This window comes from Heterodontus francisci, chromosome 5, assembly GCF_036365525.1.
Source record: "Heterodontus francisci isolate sHetFra1 chromosome 5, sHetFra1.hap1, whole genome shotgun sequence".
NCBI classification, from domain to species: Eukaryota; Metazoa; Chordata; class Chondrichthyes; order Heterodontiformes; family Heterodontidae; genus Heterodontus; species Heterodontus francisci.
The window spans coordinates 51,215,432-51,241,021 of NC_090375.1; the positions used below are offsets into that span (position 1 = coordinate 51,215,432).

Sequence of the window (25,590 nt, forward strand, 5' to 3'; positions counted from 1 at the left end):
TATGTTCATTGATTGCAAGTTGTACCCTTGGCTGAGGTGCAGGTAGACTTAATAATGGTTTCTGTGAAGTTGGTTGATTTTGATTGACAGCTTCGATTTTGCAGCGATTTCACCACACAAGAAATAAAGAACTATTTTCAGGATTTGGTTTTATGTTGAAAGTAGCTCAGGAAGAACCACCCTTGTTGTTCTGATACATTGAAGTATAGTCAAGTTTGTCCATTTACTTGTTCAATGGCTGTCATCTTAGCCCAAGTTTCATTCTAATAAGAGTGCATATTCAGTCTGCTGGCCAAAAGAATCAGCCACAGCTTAGTGGCAGATAGCACTTTCACTTCGGAGTCGGAAGGTTGTGGGCTCAAGCCCCGCTCCAGACACCTGAATACATAACCTAGGCCAACACTTCATAGCAACATGGAGGGAATGGTGCACGGTCAGAGATGCCATCTTTCGGATTTCATTTATATCGCGCCTTTCGTGACCTCAGGACGTGTCAAAGTGCATTATAGCCAATTAAGTACATTTGCAATGCAGAAATACAAATTCTCCCTGTCAAGGTTAGAATCAGGTGGCAGCATTTTGCATCTTCCAGCAAGAGTGGCAAGGAATCTCACTCTGATTTATTTAGATAAGTGAAGGAACACTTTGTATGGAATGCGAGGTCTGCTTATGGGAGCGGTCAGTGACACAGAATCCACGTGAAATACAGTTGCACGGCTATATCACGCAGCGCGTCCAAAGGGCAGTCCTCAAGCAAAGTTGGGATCAAGGCCCTTGACAAACAATGATAGTATGGCCTGTGTGCTACACAAAACAGACTAGCAATGCAGCAGTACCACAGAGAAAAAGAGATATTGACCAATAATACTGAGAAATATGTCTATATGCTATGAAGCATATTGATATTAATATAGAATGCTTGTTAATCATAGGAAGCTGCTGAAAATTGATATTAATATATTAATATAGGGCGGCACAGTGGCGCAGTGGTTAGCACCGCAGCCTCACAGCTCCGGCGGCCCGGGTTCAATTCCGGGTACTGCCTGTGTGGAGTTTGCAAGTTCTCCCTGTGTCTGCGTGGGTTTCCTCCGGGTGCTCCGGTTTCCTCCCACATGCCAAAAAACTTGCAGGTTGATAGGTAAATTGGCCATTAGAAATTGCCCCTAGTATAGGTAGGTGGTAGGGAAAATATAGGGACAGGTGGGGATGTGGTAGGAATATGGGATTAATGTAGGATTAGTATAAGTGGGTGGTTGATGGTCGGCACAGACTCGGTGGGCCGAAGGGCCTGTTTCAGTGCTGTATCTCTAAACTGGAACAGAAACACGAGCACATCCCACTAAATTAACTCTATGGAAATAGTCAATTTTAGCATTTTAATACTCCAAGGTGGTTATTAGTAATTTAATTTCCTTTTCATTAACCGTTATCTGTAAGACAATATACTACCAGCCCTGACCTCTTCGTGTGAGCAAATGTTTAAATCTAGCCTGATTAATTCAGCTGTTTAAAAAGAGAGAGAAGAGGAGAAGTGAAGAAATGGCATGGCTTTTAGCTATCAAAAGGAATGAGGCTTGATGTTGATAGTGATGGAATTTCTAATGCTGCAAATTGATTGAATGCCGCAATTACAGTTCGCAGTAACTCAAGGAAATGGGATCATCCCTCTCGACCAAACACTTCTCTTTATTTAAAGCAATCCAATTTGCAAGGATAATTATATATTAGCGTTTCATCTGCAATCGGAAATGAACACGGGAATAGAGCAGGCCAAGTGCGAGCACGTTATTGCTGCAAATTACTTGATATCTGTCTCCTTTCACATAAAGAGAAAATTGGGCAATCAATTAGAAGCTGGGAGGATTGCAGAACAAGAAAGCAATGCTGTCCCCTACTGGACAGTTGCTGCTTGTTATTTTTCAGCAGCTTCCTATGATTAACAAGCATTCTTTCAATTCTTAGCACATTCATTCAACACAGTAACCACCCACCCTCCCACGCCAAACAATGGAATTATTATTAGGCAAAATGAATACAAGTGCACCTTAGAGAATTTCTCCAAAACAAGATTAATCATGTGGCAAATTCACTCCCCATCCTCATCTTAACCTTTAAACAAATAATGTTTTATTAAATTCTTCCTCTGGTGGCTCAGGTAGTCAATATAATGCCCAATGTGGTACTGAGCTGTACTGAACAGACGAGTTTCAGGTTTGATCACTGATCTGTGTTGTGTTGGCTAATATTTAGTCAACACAGCAAAATGTGTATGCAACTGTTGCGTAGGAAAGTGCGAGCAACTCGCATCATTCTTTATTTTCTCCATCTCCCCTCATCTCCTCTCCAAGTTCATTTTGTCCATGTGACCCACTTCCTGCTTCCTCGACCCTACTCCAACTAAACTGACCACCAAAATTCCCTTTCTGGTTTCCATGTTAGCTGATAATGTCAACGGTTCTCTCTCTTCAGGTGTTGTCACTCTCCTTCAAATCTGTGACCCTCAACTCTCCTCAAAAAAAACCATAGATGCCTCCATCCTTGCAAACTACTGCCCCATCTCCAAATTCTCTTTCCTCTCCAAAGTCTTTGACGTGTTGTCACCTCCCAAATCCACATCCAATCAGGTTTCTGTCCTGGCTGCCATATCAAAACGGCTTACTAAAGTCACAAATGATATCCGCTGCGACCATGATAAAGGTAAGCTAACCCTCCTTATCCTTCTCAGCCTTTGATGTGGTTGACCACACCATCCTCCAACACCTTTCCACCATCATCTTGGTGGGATTGCACTCATCTGGTTCCATTCTTATCTATCTAATCATAGACAGAGTATTACCTCTGGTGTCCCCCAAATATCTAGCCTTGGCTTCCTCCGATTTCTCATCAATATTTTACCCCTTGGCATCATCATCTGAAAACATAGCCTCAGTTTCCACATGTATGATAACACCCAGCTCTACCTCACCATCATCTCTCAACCCCTCCTCTTCGCTAAATTGTCAGACTGGGTAAGCAGAAATTCCCTCTAGTTTAATATTAGGAGGACTGAAGCCATTGTCTTCAGTCCCTGCCAAAAACTCCGTTCCCTAGCTCTGACTCCATCCCCTTCCTGTCTGAGGCTGAATCAAACTGTTCGCAACCTTCATGTCATATTTGACCCCGAGATGAGCTTTGACCACCTAGCCACGCCATCATTAAGACCGCCTAATTTCCAACTCTATAATTTGGCCGACTCTGTCCATGCTCAGTTCAGCTATTGCTGAAGCCCTCATCCATGCCTTTAGAGTCACACAGCATAGAAACAGGCCCTTCGGCCCACCGCGTCCATGCCGACCATAATGCCTATTGATACTAATCCCACCTGCCTACATTAATTCCATATCCCTCTGCCTTGCTCATTCAAGTACCTGTCCAAATACCTCTTAAATGTTGCTACTGTTCCTACCTCCACCACCTCCTCTGGCAGCTCATTCCAGATATCCACTATTCTTTGTGTGAAAAATCTACCCCTTTGATCCCCTTTAAACCTCCTCCCTCTCACCTTAAATCTATGCCCTCTAGTTTAAGTCACCCCTACCATGGGAAACAGACTCTGGCTATCTACCCTATCTATGCCTCTCAATTTTATATACCTCTATCATGCTCCCTCTCAGCCTCCTTCGCTCCAGGGAAAACAGACCCAACCTATCCAATCTCTCTTTATAACTCAAGCCCTCCAAACCAGGCAACATCCTTGTGAATCTTTTCTGCACCCTCTCTAGCTTAGTCACATCTTTCCTGTAGTGCGGCAACCAGAACTGCACATAGTACTCCAAATGCGGTCTAACCAACATTATGTACAACAATAACATGACGTCCCAACTCCTGTACTCAATGCCTCGGCCAATTAAGGCAAGCATGCCATACGCCTTCTTCACCACCCTGTCTACCTGTGTTGCCACTTTTAGAGAACTATGTACTTACACCCCAAGGTCTCTCTGCTCAACAACACTCCCCAGGGCCCTGCCATTCACTGTATATGTCCTGCCCTGGTGTAACTTCCCAAAATGAATCACTTCGCACTTGTCTGCGTTAAATTCCATTTGCCACTCCCTTGCCCACTTTCCCAGTTGATCTATATCCTGTTGTAACCTTAGACAACCTTCTTCACTGTCCACTATACCACCAATTTTGGTGTCATCTGCAAATTTACTAATCATGCCCCCTACGTTCACATCCAAGTCATTAATATACATGAAAAACAACAGAGGGCCCAGCACCGATCCCTGCGGCACACCACTGGTCACCGGCCTCCAATCTGAAAAACAACCCTCCGCTACCACCCTCTGCCTCCTATCACCAAGCCAATTTTGTATCCAATTGGCTAGCTCACCCTGGATCCCATGTGTTCGAACCTTCTGGACCGGCCTACCATGCAGGACCTTGTCAAAGGCCTTGCTAAAGTCCATGTAGACAACGTCCAGCGCCCTGCCCTCGTCAATCCTCTTGATCACCTCCTCAAAAAACTCAATCAAATTCGTGAGACATGATTTCCCACTCACAAAGCTATGCTGACTATCCCTAATCAGACCATGCCTTTCCAAATGCATATAAATCCTGTCTCTCAGAATCCCTTCCAATAACTTTCCCACCACTGAAATAAGGCTCACTGGCCTGTAGTTCCCTGGCTTATCCCTGCTGCCCTTCTTAAATAAAGGCACATTAGCTACTCTCCAGTCATCTGGTACCTCACCTGTGGCTAACGATGATATCTTTGTTACCTCTAGATATTACAATTGCACTGTCGACCTCTCACATTTTTCGCTCCGCAAACTTTAAGTCATCCAAAACACAGCTTGTGTTCTGACTTGCACCAAATCTCATTCAACCATCACCCTGTGCTTGATGATCTACGTTGGCTCCTAGTTAAGCAACGCCTCGACTTTAAAATTCTCATCTTTGTTTCACCATCCCTCCATGGCCTTGCCTCTCCCCATCTCTAATCTCCTTTAGCTGCACAAGCCTCAGATATCTGCACTCCTCCAATTCTGGTCTCTTGATCATTCCCAATTTTTCAACCGCTCCACCACTGGTGGCCAGTGCCAGAAGCCTAAGCTCTGGAATCCCCTCCCTAAACCTCTCTGCCTCTCTTTTGTCCTTTAAGACACTACTTAAAGCCTAACTCTGCCCTAATATGTCCTTTTGTGGCTCGGTGTCAAAGTTTGCTTGATAATACTCCTGTGAAGTGCCTTGGGATTTTTATTAAGTTAAAGACACTATATAAATACAAGCTGTTTATAAATACAAGGACACCAACGACAGAAGTGCAGTGTGTGACCAGAAAGAAGGCAGGAGAATGTAAGCAAATGATACAGCAATGGAACCAGCTTTGAGGTGATTTGGAGCCAATGGCCTGGGGTTTGCAGTCAGCTGCAAAGCAAGGGTGCTCGAAGTAAGTCCCTCTGGTGAAAATTTCACCTCTATCATCATGCAGAGTTCTTTACTGGGCATTCCCAGTATGGAGCTAGAGTGATGTCATCAGGCTGTCCAAGCAGTGAATCTGTTCAAGGATATTCATAGCCACCCAAACAGGAAACTAAAAGCACTGAAAAACAATCTTTTTTTTTAAAACATAGAACTAATTAAAGATTGGGACATGCATATGGGGGGGGGCATGGAGAAGATAAAATATTCTGAAAAAAAAACTTTAAAAATTATTTTAAAAACGTAGCTTAAAAGATCTAATTAATCATTTAACAGCACTTCACAATTGCAAAATTATTTTTTCAGGGCAAGCTCTGTTGTTGATCAAATCTTATTAATCACATCACCGTTAAAAACCCAGTTATACCTGATTGAACAAGGTGTAAATTTTTATTGGGTTTCTAACAGCAATGTGGGAGTGGGAAAGTTGAAGTTCTCACTGATTCCATGATTGCTGGCTCTGGGGTAAGAAGCACTGTCGGAGCACTAAGTGACATACTGTAACTTAAGGATTTCTGAGCTAATATGCGCATGCCCAACATCCTGAAGTTGCGCTCAGTTTCAGAGAGGTAATGACAGAGAACACCGACAGTTCGCCGTCAACCTCCCCCATCGCCACACTCCCCCCTCCCCCCACCCCCGGCCTCTGCAAAATCAGGCTCAATATGTCAGGCACCCAATGAATATGTAACAACTACAATATTTAAGCAGAATTAAAGATGGGTTCATTCTGGTAAAATATTTAGTAAATTTGAAGAATCCTACCCTGTATAATTCAAAAGATTTTGGGGACACAAGCCTAGTTCTCCCAGTTTACTAAATAAAAATTACTTAAGGTGTTCCCAAATAGGTGATGACATCCATGCACTGTTAAATATAAATGAAGTGCCCAGAAAATATAAATATATCCATACTGCATAAAGCCCTTTATCACCCTGTAATTCATGAAATGAATGTTGGAACTATAAGATTATGATGTCTTGTGTTGAATTGTCTTATATATAATTGATGAAAGGTCACTGACCTGAAACGTTAATTCTGCTTTTCTCTCCACAGATGCTGCCAGACTTGCTGAGTATTTCCAGCACTTTTTGTTTTTATTCCATTTGACTGATTGGCTTGCTAGGTCATTGCAGAGTCTACCAAGTAATGTGGATGAGAGTTGTGTGTAGGCCAGGCCAAGCAGTGATAACAGATTTCCTTCTCTGAAGGACCCTGTCCCACTTCTTTTTATAATAATGAAGCCCCAGATCATCAAATTTACTGAATTCACTTTTACAACATCCCATGGTGCAATTTTAACTCATGAACTCTGGGTTACATAACCAGTACCACAATTACTGCACTAAACACTCACAAGAAGGCAGGTCATCATTCCAACAAAGGGTTAAGGGATGGACAATAAATGTGATGTAGCCAATATCACCCACATCTTGAGAACAGGGGGGAAAGAAAACCTCAAGATGCCTGACATTATTGCAAATAACATTTCACTTGCTCAGTCAGTATTGCCAGTCAGCACATCCTGAAGCAAAGAAAGAGATACATCAATACTCCTGATCAATAAAGAATTTAAATTCTTATGTATTAACAGAGGTATGTAGCTTGCATCAAATCTAATGAAATAATCTAATCACTGAAATAATCAGTTCAACATGTGGAACAAAGGCTAATCCAACTGTTATTGCACAAGATGCTGCATGTACCCAACAGAAGAAATATCCACTGCACATACAAATTAACCTCTGCAAATACATTTATATATATACACACACAAAAATCAGATCAGGGCAATACCAAGCAACTAAGTTCACATATCTTTCTAAAAATAAACCCAAGTCTTAAACACACTAAGTTTAATTGTGCTGGAATATCACTGGAACATAACAAGTGGTAATTATAACAAGCTTGGGAGGAATTGGTGCCTTGACCTCTGGTTCCCAAAGCTTTCCACCATAGGGGTTTTCCTCACCTCATGTCTGCAACTATTGCAGTCTAACTGATAGAGACTGATAGCTATACTTAATCAACAACTCCATTGTCATTGTATTATGTGACTAACAAGATGGTACAAGGTGAATTAAATAGACTGTGTTCTTTCATCACAACAAAAACAAGAAATGCTGGAATCACTCAGCAGGTCTGGCAGCATCTGTGGAAAGAGAAGCAGAGTTAACGTTTCAGGTCAGTGACCCTTCTTCGGAACTGACCCGAAACGTTAACTCTGCTTCTCTTTCCACAGATGCTGCCAGACCTGCTGAGTGATTCCAGCATTTCTTGTTTTTGTTTCAGATTTCCAGCATCCGCAGTATTTTGCTTTTATTTGTGTTCTTTCATCGTCTGTTTCTGATTCTGTCCACCCTTGTGCATCTCTAGCAGAGGTCACTAGATAGTCATCTGGAGCAGAAACCCTTCCTCTGATCCTCTTCGCTACTCCACAGGCACAAAAGCCAACTCTATTGCGACCTCACACTACCCCTAACTTAGATTAGTAAGTGTAACTGGGGCCCAGTTAGTTATAGCATCAACATGCCTTGAAGATTTAGATAGGATTCTGTCCTTTTTAGACAATCACTGCAGGCCATAAATGGCTACTCTCAAACTGCACACAGAAACTGCAACCACTCATTAGTATAAAACTCTCATGCAGCACATTACATATACAGTAATATCCTGCCTAACAGGAGTATAGGAAGGGTTGCGCCTCATTTCAACTTGCATTCAACTGCTGCACTGGTTTTTACTTTTATTCCTCTCATCAATTTATAATGAACGCATACAGAGAACTTTCCAAAATCAGGCACGCGTCAAAGCAATATCACTGCCTGAGAAATATTTCTACTCTACATCACACCCGAAATGGCAACTTTTTTTTTAAAGTGACATTTGTGCAATTCACCACTGCCGTTCCAAGGACCCACGTTGAATATCTATCACAGCCAAACTATCGAAGAGACCCTTCAATAAGGTATCAGTGCCCTACCTTGCTTTGTAGTTCCATGTAGTCCTGATGATGGCAGCCTCCGCAGTCGGTGTTTACTGATTTGCACGAGTCCTTTCCCGGGTGTCCTTTTCAGAGTCGGGGAGGATTTCCCATGCGTAGGGCTCTTCTTGATGAGCAAGTACCGATTTTTTACCACTGACTGTCCACTAAGGCTGATCTTCCTCTCGGTCGGTGAGCTTGCAAAAAGAAATGGCATAACCATAAATGCTCTGTAGAGATGGCATGCAGTCCATTAACCACAATTCCTTCACCTGTGGATACAAGATTCCAATCCAGTATAGACTGAAAATCTCCCTGCTTCCATCACAAGACCCTTCAGCAGTCTCACTCACTACCTGGAAGATGTGAGCTACCTACAATTCAGCAGAAATCTGGAGGTACAACAATGCAGTCAGAGACAAAAGGCAACGTACCTCACCAGAGGTCAAAAGAAAAAAAATGCAAATGCTGAAAATAGATTTTTTGATAAGCAAGGGGTGAAAGGTTATCGGCGGTAAGTGGAAATATGAAGTTGAGGTTACAATCAGATCAGCCATGATCTTGTTGAATAGTGGAGCAGGCTCGAGGGGCAGAGTGGCCTACTCATGCTCCTAATTCGTATGTTCGTAAAATCTGAAAGAGGATCTGACAAACAGACAAAATGTTAGAAATAGACAGCAAGTCAGCATCCAGAAGAGAAGAACTGGGGTGAGATCATTCAAGGGTCATTTAGAAGCTGAATGTACATTGCCAGCATTGCCTGGTTTAAGATACTATTCAACATCCAATGGTGATGCATACACGGAGTCAAGTAAAGTCTTTAGACGAAGCAAGGTTAGTAGGCGGTGCCCCAGGGCATGCAAACAAATTCAGTCCTCATTTTACAGTTATACATTCTGTCCTTATTTTCATATTCCTATTTCTGTAACCTCCCACATTCCTTCAAGAAATATGTTCCTCCCACTCTGGCCTCTTGTGTGTTCCCTCCTCCCTTTGCCCCACCATTGACAGCCAAGTCTTCAGCCTCTAGGCCTTAAGCTCTGGAATTCTCTCCCTAAACCTCTTCGCCTTCCTTTCCTCATTTAAGATGCTCCTTAAAACATCTTTAAAAGGTATTTAACAAAGCTTTTAGTTTCCCATCCTAGTATCCCCTTCTCTGGCTTGGTGTTAGTTTTTCTCTGATTACATTCTGTGAAGCACATTAGAATGTTTTACTATGTTAAAGGTGCTTTAACTGCAAGCTGATGTCATAATGCTTTCATTTCTGACTCCAGCACCTTCCTCCAGGTCATTTGCAATCTTATCGTTCTGTTTGATGTTGAGCTGAGCTGTAAACCCCACAACCTTTACATCACCAAGCCCGCTTACTTCCATCTCCACAATATCTTCTGCCTCCAGCCATATCCAGCTTCTCTGCTGAATCCCTCCATCATCTCCAGACGCAACTATTCCATCACTCCCCTTGCTGCTCGCACCTTCCATTATCTCCAAACTCCAACTACCTTCCTAACTCAATGTCAGTTTTCCTAGGCAAATTTGTGAAATGCCTTGTGACAGTTCATGACATTTAAAGGTGCTATACAGCTGCAGATTGTTCTCGCTGTCCATATAGCTAAATGAGGAAACTCAGTTGTGGGACGACAGCTGCTGGAAGGTTCGATATCTAGGGTTCAGTGCCTACCATGATTGAGTTGTGGGATTAACCACCAATCAACATTGTATGCTGTGGTCACAAGAGTAGCAACACAGTTGCACCGACCTAGAAGAGGCAACTATGGGGCCGGCAAAATGAACTGGACAACAATTTACATGTGAGCTTCACCGTGACAAGCAAAGCTTACCATGGCACATGAAGTCTATGAGAAAATAAGCAATATCCATACTCTATCATAGTGCCAGATGTGACTAACTGCATTTTTGATTAGTAAATAAAATTTATAGACGCCATCCTAGGGCATGTGATCTCAATACTCCTATTTACACGTTATATGCATGTTTAAAAAGCAGTATGTGTGAGTGTTCTTTCTTGTGAATGCTTTACTTCCTTGGTTACTGAATAATGGTCGATGTTTGGTCAGTAAATATACACAAAATACATTTACATGCAAGACATTTTCTACTAAAATTAATGCATGCAGCTAAAACCATGTTGCCATAGCAATATCTGTGGTCAGCCAGTGATTTCTACTGGACAAAGTGTCAAAATCTCCAAAGGTGAAACAGCCAAAAGTTCTTAGGAGTCTGTGCCCTTAAAATGTCAAAACATTGCGAAGCAGCAATTTAAAAAGCAAATAAAATATGAAGTAATAGGAGAATGACCTTAAATGTCAACTTGGCATAAAGGTAGTATTCTCACCTCAGTCAGGACATGGGCTCAAGTCACATTCCGTGTGGTGGAGCATTCATTCCTGTACAGAGGGAGTACTGCAATGTCAGTGAAGTCAGCCTTTTGACGAGATGTTAAACTGAGAACCTGTGCTTATTCAGGTGCATGTAAAACACCCTATTGTACCTTTTTCGACAAACAGTAGGAAGTTCTGACAGTGCCTGGCCAACATTTGTCTTTCAAACAGCAGCAGTAAAAAGAGATCAAAGTATTACCTCTTTCCCTTTTAGGACCTTGCTGTGTAAAATTTTGCAGCTGTGTTGCCCGACATACACCCCATGTTCCCTCTAATTTCTGTTTGCTTGTTGCACAGTGAGGTCCCTTTAAGGTTAACAAGCGGCCATCCATGCACACATCTTAAAAGGGAGCACTGCTTGTGCGCAGCCTGTGTTTCCTGCATGCACATTCCCAATTACTGTGCAGCCACACAGTTTAGAGGGAACATTGCTCCCAACAGTACATTATTGTTTCGTTTAGTTTAGAGATACAGCACTGAAACAGGCCCTTCGGCCCACCGAGTCTGTGCCGACCATCAACCACCCGTTTACACTAATCCTACACTAATCCCATATTCCCATCACATCCCCACCTATCCCTATATATTTCCCTACCACCTACCTATACTAGGGGCAATTTCTAATGGCCAATTTACCTGTCAACCTGCAAGTCTTTGGCATGTGGGAGGAAACCGGAGCACCCGGAGGAAACCCACGCAGACACAGGGAGAACTTGCAAACTCCACACAGGCAGTACCCGGAATTGAACCCGGGTCGCCGGAGCTGTGAGGCTGCGGTGCTAACCACTGCGCCACTGTGCTGTCTTGAATAGGTGTAAGTTGTTAGATAAATGCAAATCTCTTTTTATATAGCCAAAGGGGCGGCACAGTGGTGCAGTGGTTAGCACCGCAGCCTCACAGCTCCAGCGACCCGGGTTCAATTCTGGGTACTGCCTGTGTGGAGTTTGCAAGTTCTCCCTGTGTCTGCGTGGGTTTCCTCCGGGTGCTCCGGTTTCCTCCCATATGCCAAAGACTTGCAGATTGATAGGTTAATTGGCCATTATAAATTGCCCCTAGTATAGGTAGGTGGTAGGGAAATATAGGGACAGGTGGGGATGTGGTAGGAATATGGGATTAGTATAAATGGGTGGTTGATGGTCGGCACAGACTCGGTGGGCCGAAGGGCCTGTTTCAGTGCTATATCTCTAAAACTAAACCAGTTCAGTATAACTTGAATAAATGAATGAATGCTAAAATTACACATTGCTCTGGTTAGACCATACAGTCTGTCCAGCTTGATCACTGAAACATGAGAGAAACATTCAAGGTTGAGGCATTAGGCCACGAGATGAAAGCTGAGGATCAGCAGAACTTTGGCGGGGGTGAGGGTGGGGGGTGGTTAAAAAGGCTATTCCCTCTAGTGACTGGGTCAATAGCCAAAGGCCATAGATTTAAAATCATTGCCAAAAGATCTATAGGGGAGATAAGTAGATTTCTTTCATTCAGAGTTGTCGCAATGCTCGTCCTAAAAAGGTGATAGATGCTGATTCCAAAAATAATTTTAAAAGGGAGTTGGACAGGTCCAGAGGATGAGGGTTATGGAGAAAAAGAGAGCGTGTTGGATTAAGCACAACTGCTTTTTAAAAAAGCCAGTACAGGCATGAAGGGCCAAATGTGCTACTTCTGTGCTCTAAGTTTCTATGATTCTACCACATACTAAGACAAGACTGGAGAATTCGGCATATTTCAGCTTTCATAAAAAATTTAATGTATGCAAATGACACCAAAAGAAAAATCCAAAACATCAACTCAATTTAAACCATGACAAAATGGTTAGACTGCCTACATTCAAACGGTGACAAAGCAAATTTACGTCTGAGATCAAGAAATGATGTACTCCTGGAATGGGCTTGAGTCAGATAGGCGAGACAAAAGTTCTGGATACATGTAGGACACAGATGCCATGCTGGGGCATTAGGGGATACTATAGGTTCATTATGTATGGATAAGCCAACTGGCCTTCCTAATTTATAGTTACCTTTTGAGATATATAAAACACACACACACTCCACTGTAGATTATACTGCTGCAGGATTAAGGAATCCAGTATCAGAGGAGCTGCTGGTGCTTCAATAACTCATTGCTACCCTCTAGTGGTAATAACTTAGTACTGCAGTATTACTGCACAGTATCAGAGATTAAAGCGTGGCTACCCGACCCGACCAGATCTGACGACATGCGTCAGGTTCGGGTCTCTCTTCCGGGACCAGCATTCAGGCTGGGTTTGGATCGGTCTGGATGTGGACAGTGCTGCCTTGCTCCGGGAGGTAATCTTCAAATGAACATTCAGGACATCAAGGCGGACTCCTCACTCTGCAGTAAAGCCTGGCTACCTGACCAAACCAGACTACGTGGCAGGTTCGGGTCAGGTCGGGCAATTAAAACAATTTAAAGGATTCAGGCAAGGTCAGGGTCGGGCTTGGGTTGGCTGTTGTCGGGTCGGGTTTTAATTTTATACCCGAGCCAAGCTTTACCAGAGATCCCTGCAAAATGCATCGTGTGTGTGTTGGAAGAAGTGGAGAAGAGAAATGGATACCACTGAGGAAGAATTCTTACCTCATATTTAAAGAAAATTTTAGTTTTTCAAATTTAATAGTGGTTGATTTAAATGGAAAGATTTATGAGGAATTCTATAATCTGAACTATTCTAAATTTACTGCTTTTTAGAAAAAATTCCATCTCCCCATCTGGATTTGTTTGAAATAGTTTTGCAGGTGGCGTCGTTGGGTTAACTGCCTGCGAAGACCTACTTGCCTCTACTATGTGAGGGAGCTCAGACATCAGCACAGAGGGATAGCATTAAACCAGAGAGTGGCAGCTCGTTTTTGATGCTATGTTAAGTTAATTCAGTGCCCTCATACTGACCACCCCAAAACTGCTCCACGCCAACTCACTCCATCCTAATAAAGATATGTGGAAAGGAGAAAAAAAAAGTATAACCATCTTTATCTGCACTCTAGTGATCTGATTTCCTTATTGTCCAGCATTTTTCTGGGGCAACACTGTGCTTGTTCTGTTTTTTTTTTCAGTGAATAAAATTATACAATGTTTCTCATTGTTTGTCTTCATTTCAATGTCTGGGATATTGCTGTACTATATAGATTGTGACATAACTGAATTTGCTGAGGACACAAAGATAGACAGCATTGCAAGCAGTGTAAATGGAAGCATAACATTATAAATACGCATTGATAGATTAAGTGAATGGGCTGAACTGTGGCAAATAAATTTCCACATAGGTCATACTGGCCTTACAGGGAGTACAGCGTAGATTTACCAGAATATTACCTGAACTCTAAGGGTTAAGTTACAAAGAGATTACACAAATAGGAGTTGTATTTCCTGGAATTTAGGAAGTTAATACGAACATACGAATTAGGAGCAGAAGTAGGCCATTCGGCACCTCGAGCCTGCTCCGCCATTCAATAAGATCATGGCCAATCTGTTTGTGTTTTAAATTCTATACTCCCATCTACCCCCAATAAGTTATGATTCACTTGCCGAACAAGAATCCATCTACCTCCGCCTTAAAAATATTCAATGATCCCGTCTCCACCACCTTCTGAGGCAGAGAGTTCCAAGTCACACCCCTCAGAAAACATTTCTCCTCATCTCTGTCCTAAAATAGTGACCCCTAGTTCTGGACTCACCCACAAGAGGAAACATCCTCTCCACATCCACCTTGTCTAGACTGTTCAGGATCTTATAAACTTCAATCAAGTCTCCCCTCACTCTTCTAAACTCCAATGAAAACAAGCCCAATCTGTCCAACCTTTCCTCATAAGACAACCCGCTCATTTCAGGCATCAATCCAGTAAACCTCCTCTGAACCGCCTACAACGCATTTACATCCTTCATTAAATAAGGAGACCAAAATTGCACACAGTATTCAAGATGTGGTTTCACCAGTGCCCGGTACAACTGAAGCATAACATCCTTACTTGTATTTTTAATTACTCTCGTAATAAAGGAAAGCATTCCACTAGCTTTCTTTATTACTTGCTGTACCTGCACACTAACATTTTGTGACTCATGCACTAGAACACCTAGATCCCTCTGCTATCCCGGAATTCTGCAGTCATTCTCCGTTTAAGTAATACTCTGCTTTTTTATTCTTCCTGCCAGTGAACAACTTCACATTTTCCCACATTATATTCCATCTGCCAGATTTTTGCCCACTCACTCAACTTATATCAGTCTGCAACCTCCTTATGTCCTCTTCATAACATACTTTCCTACCTATCTTTGTGTCATCTGCAAATTTAGCAACCATGCCATCGTTCCCCTCATCTAAGTTATTGATATAAATTGCAAAAAGTTGAGGCCCCAGCACAGACCCCTGCGGGACTCCACTCATCACATCCTGCCAATCAGAAAAGGACCCATTTATGCACACTCTCCCAGCCAATCTTCAATCCATGCTGATATGGTACCCCCTGCATCATGAGCACAATAACCTTTTATGTGGCACTTTGTCAAATGCCTTCTGAAAATCCAAGTATAGTACATCCATGGGCTCCCCTTTATCCACCGCGCATGTTACTCCTTCAAAGAACTCCAATAAATTAAACATGATTTCCGTTTCACAAAACCATGCTGACTATTCCCAATTACCCTGAGTTTTTTTTTTAAGTGCCCAGTTATAACCTCCTTAAAGATCAATTCTAACACCTTCCCCAAGACAGACGTCAAGCTAACTGGACTATAGTTACCCGTTTTCTGCCTCCCACCCTTCTTGAATAGAGGGGTTATATTTGCTACTTTTCACTCTGATGGAACCTTTCCAGAATCTAGTGAATTTTGAAAAATTAACATCAAAGCATCTACTACCTCATTAGCCACCTCTTTTAAGACCCTAAGTTAAGTTTGAGATATTAAGGGAAAACAGATATGATAGAGAGGGAGAAACGATTTCTGCAAGTTGGAAGTCTAGGACTAGGGAGCACAGTCAAAAAATTAGAGCTAGACCTCACAGGAGTGAAGTTAGGAGACAGAAAGAGTGGTAGAAGTTTGGAATTTTCTTCTGCAAATGGCAATCGACGATATATCAGCTGTTAATTTTAAATCCGAGATTGATAAATTGTTAACCAAGGGTATTAAAGGATATGGGGCAACGGCAGGTAAATGGAGTTAGGTCACAGATCAGCCAGGATCTCACTAAATGGCTCGAGGGACTGCATGGCCTATTCCTGGTGCTATCTTCCAACATTCTTGATTCTTCCACCAATCACTATTATTTACTAGATGGAACGAAACCAGACAGACCACCCAGCACCGGAAACAATAACAGCAAACCTAGCCCTGTCGACCCTACAAAGCCCTCTTTCCTAAAATCTGGGGACTTGTGCCAAAGCTGGAAGAACTGTCCTACAGACTAGTTAAGCAGCAGCCTGACATAGTCATACTCATGGAATCATACCATACTTACAATATCCCAGACACTGCCATCACCAATCCCGGGTATGTCCTGTCCCACCAGCAGGACAGACCCAGCAGAGGTGGCAGCACAATGGTATATAGCTGGGGGCGAGTCACCCTGGGAGTCCACAACAATGACTCTGGACCCCATGAAGTCTCATGGCATCAGGTCAAACATGGGCAAGGAAACCTCCTGCTGATTACCACCTACTGGCCCCTCTCAGCTGATGAATCAGCATTTCTCCATGTTGAACACCACTTGGAGGAAGCACTGAGGGTGGCAAGGGTGCAGAATGTACTCTGGGTGGGGGACTTCAATGTCCATCACCAAGAATGGCTCAGTAGCACCACTACTGACCGAGCTGGACAAGTCCCAAAGGACATAACTGCCAGACTAATTTCTGATTTAGCTTCTTTTTATCTGCAACTAAAAAGCCAGCACCTTTTTAAAAAAAAAAATTCAAATTCTCAAACTGCCATGTTCTCTGGATTATGATTTGGGCGGCACAGTGGCATAGCGGTTAGCACCACAGCCTCACAGGTCCAGCGACCCGGGTTCAGTTCTGGGTACTGCCTGTGCGGAGTTTGCAAGTTTTCCCTGTGAACGCGTGGGTTTCCGCCAGGTGCTTTAGTTTCCTCCCACAGCCAAAGACTTGCAGGCTGATAGGTAAATTGGCCATTGTAAATTGCCCCTAGTGTAGGTAGGTGGTAGGCGAATGGTGGGGATGAGATAGCGGATATGGGAGTAACGTAGGATTAGTATAAATGGGTGGTTGTTGGACGGCACAGACTCGGTGGGCCGAAGGGCCTGTTTCAGTGCTGTATCTCTAAAAAAAAACATAACCACTAAATGATTGCACCTATAAAATCACAACAAAAAAAACTGCGGGTGATCACTCATTAAATGATGTTCAGATTGGAAATCAAAACCTTGGCATTGTTTGTTGTAAGGTTAGTTAAGAGGCTACAGACATTATGGTTCTGGTATTCTAGTTTCCTGAACAGCTTTTCCTTTACAAGTGGCAATGAAGAGATTTTCTCAAAAGTAAGTAACACTATTATAGGCAGAGTGCAGCACAAAGAAGTCCAGCGTTCCCATAGGAAGTGTGCATATTCATAACAGTTAACAAGCATCTTCAGCTAGAAGTGCCTAGCGGATGATCCATCTCAACCTCCTCCTGAGGTCCCCAGCATCATAGATGCCAGTCTTCAGACAATTCGATTCACTCCACATGATATCAAGAAACGGCAGAAGGTGCTGGATACAGCAAAGGTTATGGGGCCCAACAACAACCCAACTATAATGATGAAGACTTGTGCTCCAGAACTAGCCATGCCCCTAGACAAGCTGTTCCAGTACAGCTACAACGCTGGCATCTGCCCAACAATACAGACAATTGCCCAGTTATGTCCTGTCCAAATCCAAACTAGCCAATTATAGCCTAATCCGTATACTCTCGATCATCAACAAAATGATGGAAGGTGTCGCTGACAGTGCTATCAATGAGAACTCACTCACCAATAATCTGCTCGCTGATGTTCAGTTTGGGTTCCGCCAGGGCCACTCGGCTCCAGACCTCATTATAGCTATGGTCCAAACAGGGATGAAAAAGCTAAACACCAGATGCGAGAAGAGACTGACTGCCTTTGGTATGAAGTAGAATTTGACAGAGTATGATATCAAGATGACTTAGTAAAATTGAAGTCAATGGGAATCGATGGGGGGGGGGGGGGGGGAAAAGAGTTCTCACTGCTGGGCTCATAACTAGCACAAAGGAAGATGGTTGTGGTTGTTGGAGGTCAATCATCTCAGCCCCAGAACACTGTTGCACGAGTTCCTCAGGGCAGTGTCCTAGGTCCAACCATCTTCAACTGTTTCTTATAACCGCAGAAGTGGGGATATCAGCTGATAATTGCACATTGTTCAGTTCCATTCACAACTCCACAGACAATGAAGTGTTCCATGACTATGAGTAGCAGACATTCAGAATGGGCTGATTAAGTGGCGAGTTACATTTGCACCATACAAAGTGTTAGGCAATGACCAACTCCAACAAGAGAGAATATAGTCATCTCCCCTTGACATTCAATGGCATTACCATCATTGAATACCCTCACCATCAACATTCTGGGGTCACCATTGACCAGAAACTGAACTGGACCAGCCACACAAATACTGTGGCTATAAGAGGTCAGAAGTTGGGAATTCTGCAGCGAGTAACTGACCTCCTGACTCCCCAAAACCTGTCCACCATCTACAAGGCACAAGTCAGGAGTGTGATGGAATATTCCCCACTTGCCTAGATGAGTGCAGCTCCTACAACACTCAAGAAGCTCAATACCATCTAGGACAAAGCAACCCACTTGAACGACACCCATCCACCACCTTAAACATTTATTCCAACAGACCGCAGCAGCAGTAAGTACCAGATGCAAGACACCCTGCGACAATTCACCAAGAATCCTTCGACAGCACCTCCCAAACCTGTGACCTCTGCTACCTAGAAGAACAACAACCTGCAAGTTCGTCACCAAGTCATACACCATACAAAATATCGCCATTCCTTCACTGTGGCTGAGTCAAAATACTGAAACTCCCTTCCAAACAGCAAGGTCAGAGGTTATTTAAAAATAGCACTGCTCTATAATTGGTAGACAAATGCTGAGTGGGAATAATTACTGGCCTTTTCATCTCATCTAAGCCTTTTAAATGAATTTTTTTCTTGTAAAAATGCACTCCTATTACTTCTACCACAAAACCCCCTCTTTCCTATTATTTTGCACATAACCATCTGGTTATTCGGATTAACAACAACTTTCATTTATATAGAGCCTTTAACGTAATCTTGTGATGCTTCTCATTATAATACTTAGTTTTCAAATCACAGTCGTGAAGCTGCTAGAAGTTCTAATGCACAGACTTACTTCAAATTTCCATTTCTCCTGATAATTTTGGTTTTGCTCTTCACTTTGTAATGAGAAGATCCAGACCCGCTCAATGTCTTCTTAGGGACATCAGTAGCAGACTCTGCCTTTCTCAGTGCGATAGATCGCATTCGATGCCCTGAAGGTCCCATCTCATAGGAATCCTGTGACTCCCACTGGTAGAGCAACTTGGATGGGGAAACAGTTTCCGCTGCTTTCCAGCAGTACTTGCTCGACGAGGCTCCTCTCTTTTTCTGTTTTCCTGAAGATCTGAGCTCCAGACCTGGATTGAATATTGTACCATCATCACCCATAGCAACATATTTCGTGGCACTTTTAACCAACTTTGGTGAGACAGACTTCCGAGTCATCTCGCTGGACCTCACAGGTTGGCTTGGTTTGGCAGTGTTTGAAACCCAAACGTACTTTGCTTTCCTGCCCTTACACACTCTGCTGCAAACAGGAGCGTTATTCCTTTGTTTCTTAAGTACTTTAAGTGGCAATGGGGCTTTTGATTTCAAAGAGCCTCCAACCACACGTGTTGCTTGAATCTGGGAAGTGCTAATGGAGACTCGCTCCCTCACGGTCATCAAAGCTTCATTCTGGCATTCGCATGACCTAGAAGCTACACCAACATCTGGTTCTTTCTGCCATGTATATTTGGATCTTTTAATTGGGGAGGAACTGCAAGGCACTTGGTCTACAGAATTCAGAACGTTCTGAAGTTTTCCTGATGTTACACTATCATTCTTGGCATGTTCATCCAACTCAGCAATTTTATGCATTAGGGATGCTTTCTGTGTCTTGCCTGTTAATGCCTCAGCACCTGCAGGGGCACCAGCATTTGACTCAACAACTTGCTGGAATTTGCTTGCTCCCCATGCAGGATCACCAGCAATGCAGTGAATTTTACCCTTTACAGAGGCTTTTGGAAGCTTGCACATTGATGCCTCGGGACCTGCGCTGGCATATTCACTTGACTCAGCATGTTGGATTTTAGCCGATGCATGCACCATCACACTCCGACAGTTGGGAGGAATACTTGCCTCATTTCTTCCTGCTACTTTAGCAGTAATTTGCTTTTCCACATTAAGTGTGCATCTTTCCTTCTCCTGCTTCGTCACACTTTTCAGAGTAGACCTTCCTGCAGAGAGAGATGGCATGGCACCTATTCTGTCCATCCTTCTGGCCATTTTCACTTTGTGCAACTTTTCCTTCAGTGCTAACAGCTTATGGTTTTTCACTGCAAGCTCAGAATTTAAGGCCAATAAAGACTGTGATTTTGGAGTTTCCTGAACTGTTCTATAGGGTTTGCCTCTCAAGCTGCCTCCTTCTGGCGCACTAGCTCTCACCACACATTTGCCAACGCTGTTCGACTCATGTCTATTAGCAGGCATTATCTCGCCTTGGGAAACATTAGCATGTGTCTCACCACTGGTCTTAACAGGCTTCCTATTAACCAGTGAATACTTTGTCCGCCATGAGCTGCTTACTTCTGACCCAAGATGCTGTGGAATTTTCTGTGAGCAGACAGATGTGTATTTTGGGTTGCTACCAATCCATGGTTCTTGGCTGTGTGGATTACTAGGTTCTGTAGCTGCAGGTACATCTCCATGGACATTCTTGTGGTTAGTTATAAGAGCTGTGGGGTTGGAGAAAAAAAAAGAAATTAGGTTGAAATGATTGCACCAAAGCTTTTAATGAGGCAGAGGACGGATATATAGACTTGCAATTTTACCGGCCTCACCCCATTTCCTAGATATGTTCTCAACATATTGCACACATAATCCATGAAAGTGACTGCTGTTTTGTAATCAAACAAAGCAGCCATAATGCACATATCCCAACAGAAAATGAGATGAATTCGCTGCATTCTCATCTCAATTACCATGTTAGGAGTTTCAAGCACAGAGCAAAAAATTTTTCAACTTTACAACAAGACTATATTTCAAAAGTAAGTCATTTACTGAAGTAATTTAAGACATCCTGATGAATTGAAAAGCACTACATAAATGCTAGATTTTCCTTCCCACAGCAGGCAGAGCCTAAATTACACACTCAAGTCCTAAAGTAGCGCTTGGACATGTAACCTTGTGGCTTAGAGATGAAAGCGCTACAAAATGAGCCAAGCTTACAGGGAACATTAGCTGTCTGAAAGGAAACAGAATGCACTCAACAGTTTGTCTCAGAGGTGGCATGTTCAACTGAGTCAGAAGATTCTGAGTTCAAACCCCACTCAATAAACTTGTGTACATAATCCAAACTGACACTCCAATGTGGTACGTAGAGGTCAATACGATGTTAAAGATGCCATTTCTTTTTTTAGATAAGACATCAAACCGCGAACTTGCCTGCCCTTTCAGGCAGACATAAAAATCCCAAGGCACTTTTCAAAGAACAGCAGTTCTGGCTGACATTTTTCTCTCAACCAACACCAATTTCAAAAGTAAACCTAATTAAAATACTTGCCAGGCTGAGACAGCCAGATGGCTTTAGTTACTCATCAAAATAATAGGGTTCACAGATTTATTAACCATACAATAATTATTGACAATAACGAAACAAACACTTAGCAACAGAATTTATGGCAAACCGTTATTAGTTAGTCAGAGAATCCAAAACACTTTCAAAATCAGTTTGTTTTCTAGGTTGATCAGATCCTGTCAAATTCTAAAGGATATGTGCTAGTACCCAGTCTTTGTGTCTTTTATCCTCAACCCTATGCGACAATTTTCACACTTCATAGTTACATTCCATAGATATCATTCAATAGTGATTTGATTGTCCTGTTCTTTCAGCATACAGATCCAAAACTTTCCAGATCTATAGTCTTCCTCGGGCAGGGGTTTATCTTCAAGACTTAAAAGGAGAAAGCAAGCTTCTCTGTCCACTGTATTTATCAACTAAAGCCGTCTGGTTGTCTCTGCCTGAAATATATTTCAATCAGGTTTACTATTGAAATTGTGGGGGCTCAGTTAGCTAGATGGCTAGAGTGTGATGCAGAAAGACCCAACAGCGTGGGTTCAATCCCCTTACCGGCTGTGGTATTTCATGGAGGCCTGCCTCCTCGCCTTGCCAACAACCGCCACCCCCCCCCCCACCGCAGAGTGGTGACTCTTCAAGTTATACATTACCAACTGACTCTATCTATTGGGGAGAGAGATCCTTTGGGGCTACAGCTAGAGCAACAACTGTTGAAATTGACTATTGTCTTCCACTTTATTCCATAGTAAACATTTATCTAAAACAAAGCAAGCCTGTTTTTGCTAACAGAGGCTCTCTTAACAGGCAAAAGCTAAAAGGTAAAAAAGAGAAAAAAAAACAGCACTACAATTTTAATTTAATTTTTAATTTAGAGATACAGCATTGAAACAGGCCCTTCAGCCCACCGAGTCTGTGCCGACCAACAACCACCCATTTATACTAACCCTGCAGTAATCCCATATTCCCTACCACCTACCTACAATTTACCTGTCAACCTGCAAGTCTTTGGCTGTGGGAGGAAACCGGAGCACCCGGCGAAAACCCACGCGGTCACAGGGAGAACTTGCAAACTCCGCACAGGCAGTACCCAGAATCGAACCCGGGTCCCTGGAGCTGAGAGGCTGCGGTGCTAACCACTGTGCCGTCCCGAATACTAGTAGGCTTCAAGACAATCTGATTAACCTAGTTCTTGTACACTTAAGTACTTTTGAACTGTAGTCACTGTTGTAATTTAGTAGACATAGCAGCCAGTTTGCACACAGTAACATCCCACAAACAGTAAATAAATGGCCAAATAATCTGACTGAGTGATATTGTTTGAAAGATAAATATTAACTATTTTGGCTTTATAATGCTCCTGTGAAGCACCTTGGGATGTTTTACTACATTAAAAACAGAATATAAATAGAAACTGTTGTTGTTATTTGACTTGGAAACCAGGAAGAACACCCATGCTCTTTCTCAAATAGTGCCATGGGATCTTTCCAGCCCACCACAGGGCAAACGGTACCTCGGTTTAACATCTCATATGAATATGAAAGACAGCACGTCCGACAGTGCAACTCTCCCTCAGTATGACACTGGAGTGTCAGCCCAGATTATGGGTTTAAGTCTCTGGAGCAGAGTTTGAGTCTACAGCCTTCTGACTTAGAAGCAAGTGTACTTCCATTGAATCCCAGCTGATACAGGATACTTACTAACTACATTTTAATAGATTAACACCTGTACAACGGTTAACGCCACCTATTATAGTCTATTTTTATAGTAATGCGGAATTGGGGCCTGTGAAAACGATACTCATTAGCCAGTCAGTGTCTCTGTTTACATACAATATTGCGAAAGGGAACCTGAGCCCTGGGCCCCGGTTACAACCATCACTGAGTCTGATATCGTTCATCTCCCAGTTTCCGGCTCCAGACCTGGAGGCTGCGGTCACTGACACTCACCAGTGAGAAGCCGGATCTGCCTCTCTAACGCTGCTCGCTCCTCCATGCTATCGGCTACTCATAACGATGCCGATCACTGCGACTGACGCTTCACCCCGGCAGACGACGCTCGACGTCATAACGTTGCACGTTGCGGCACCGCACAATTGATTGACACCGCTGTCAGCCACTCGGAAGCGAGACTCGACTCGCTTCTGCTCCCACACCGCCAATCAAATTCAAAACGTGGCGTTAAAAGTGGGCGGGACGCTGCTATTTCTTGCATAGGCGGCTGGGATGTGTAGTTGGTGCAAATAATCAACAACAACAATTTATACAAAAGCAAAATACTGCAGAGTCTGGAAATCTGAAATAAAAACAGGAAATACGCGAACCACTCTCCAGTTCTGGCAGTATCTGTGGCCAGAGTTAAAGTTTCTGGTCATTGAGTCATAGTCATACAGCACAGAAACAGGCCCTTCAGACATCAAGCTCCTAACTATTCTAATCCCATATTCCAGCACTTGACCTGTAGCCTTGTAATGCTGTGGTGTTTCAAGTGCTCATCTAAATACTTCTTAAATGTTTTGAGTGTTCCTGTCTCTACCACCCTTTCAGGCAGTGCGTTCCAGATTCCAACCACCCTTTGAGTGAAAATTTTTTCCTCAAATACACTCTAAACACCCTGCCTCTTACCTTAAATCTATGCCCCCTGATTATTGACCCCTCCGCTAAGGGAAAAAGTTTCTTCCGATCTAATCTATCAATGTCCCTCATAATTTTATATACCTCAATCATGTCCTCCCTCAGCCTTCTCTGCACCAAGCTTTTTCAACAACCCTAGCTTTTTCAGTCTCTCTTCATAGCTGAAACACTCCAGCCCAGGCAACATCCTGGTGAATCTCTTCTGCACCCTCTCCAGTGCAATCACATCCTTCCTATAGTGTGGTGACCAGAACTGTACACAGTACTCCAGCTGTGGCTCAACTAGCGTTTTATACAGCTCCATCATAACCTCCCTGCTCTTATATTCTATTTCTCGGTTAATAAAAGCAAATATCCCCAATGCCGTCCTCAACACCTTATCGAGCTGTGCTGCTGCCTTCAGTGATCTATGGACAAGTACACCAAGGTCCCTCTGACCCTCTCTACTTCCTAGGGTCCTACCATCCATTCTATATTCCCTTGCCTTGTTAGTCCTCCCAAAATGCATCACCTCACACTTCTCAGGATTAAATTCCATTTACCACTGCTCCGCCCATCTGACCAGCCCATCTATATCGTCCTATAATCTAAGGCTTTCCTCCTCTATTTATGACACCACCAATTTTCATGTCATCTGCAAACTTACTGATCATATCTCCTATATTCATGTTTAAATCATTAATGTACACTACAAACAGCAAGGGTCCCGGCCCCGATCTCTGTGGTATACCACTGGTCACAGGCTTCCACTCGCAAAAACAACCCTCGACCATCACCCTCTGCCTCCTGCCACTAAGCCAATTTTGGATCCAATTTGCCAAATTGCCCTGGATCCATGGGCTCTTACCTTCTTAACCAATCTCCCATGCGGGACCTTATCAAAAGCCTTACTGAAGTCCATGTAGACTACATCAACTGGTTTACCCTCATCTACACATCTAGTCACCGCCTCAAAAAATTCAATCAAGTTAGTTAGACACGATCTCCCCCTGACAAAGCCATGCTGACTAACCCTGATTGATTCCTGCCTCTCCAATTGGAGATTAATCCTGTCCCTCAGAAATTTTTTCCAAAAGTTTCCCAAACACTGATGTTAGACTCATCGGCCTGTAATTACCTGATTTATCCCTGCTACCCTTCTTGAATAATAGTACCACATTCGCTGTCCTCCAATCCTCTGGCACCTCACCTGTGGCCAGAGAGGATCCGAAAATTTGTGTCAGAGCCCCCTGCTATCTCCTCCCTT

At 43.1% G+C, this 25,590-nt stretch overlaps 1 protein-coding gene across 4 annotated transcripts in view; it reads right to left on the minus strand.

Moving 5' to 3' along the window:
• The window catches only part of zc3h3 (zinc finger CCCH-type containing 3), a 343,469-nt gene extending 319,722 nt beyond the window's left edge, over nt 1-23,747 (minus strand). For all 4 annotated transcript variants that reach the window (XR_010975023.1, XM_068031413.1, XM_068031412.1 and 1 more), the window contains exons 1-3: nt 23,661-23,747; nt 19,231-20,872; nt 8,447-8,643 (exon numbers count right to left, since the gene is read on the minus strand). Coding sequence is in view for 3 of the 4 variants with exons in the window: in XM_068031413.1 (XP_067887514.1) it covers nt 8,447-8,643; nt 19,231-20,872; nt 23,661-23,706 (1,885 nt within the window). In the remaining variant the exon portion in view is untranslated. The remainder of the gene's footprint in view (nt 1-8,446; nt 8,644-19,230; nt 20,873-23,660) is intronic.
• Nucleotides 23,748-25,590: the final 1,843 nt, after the last annotated feature.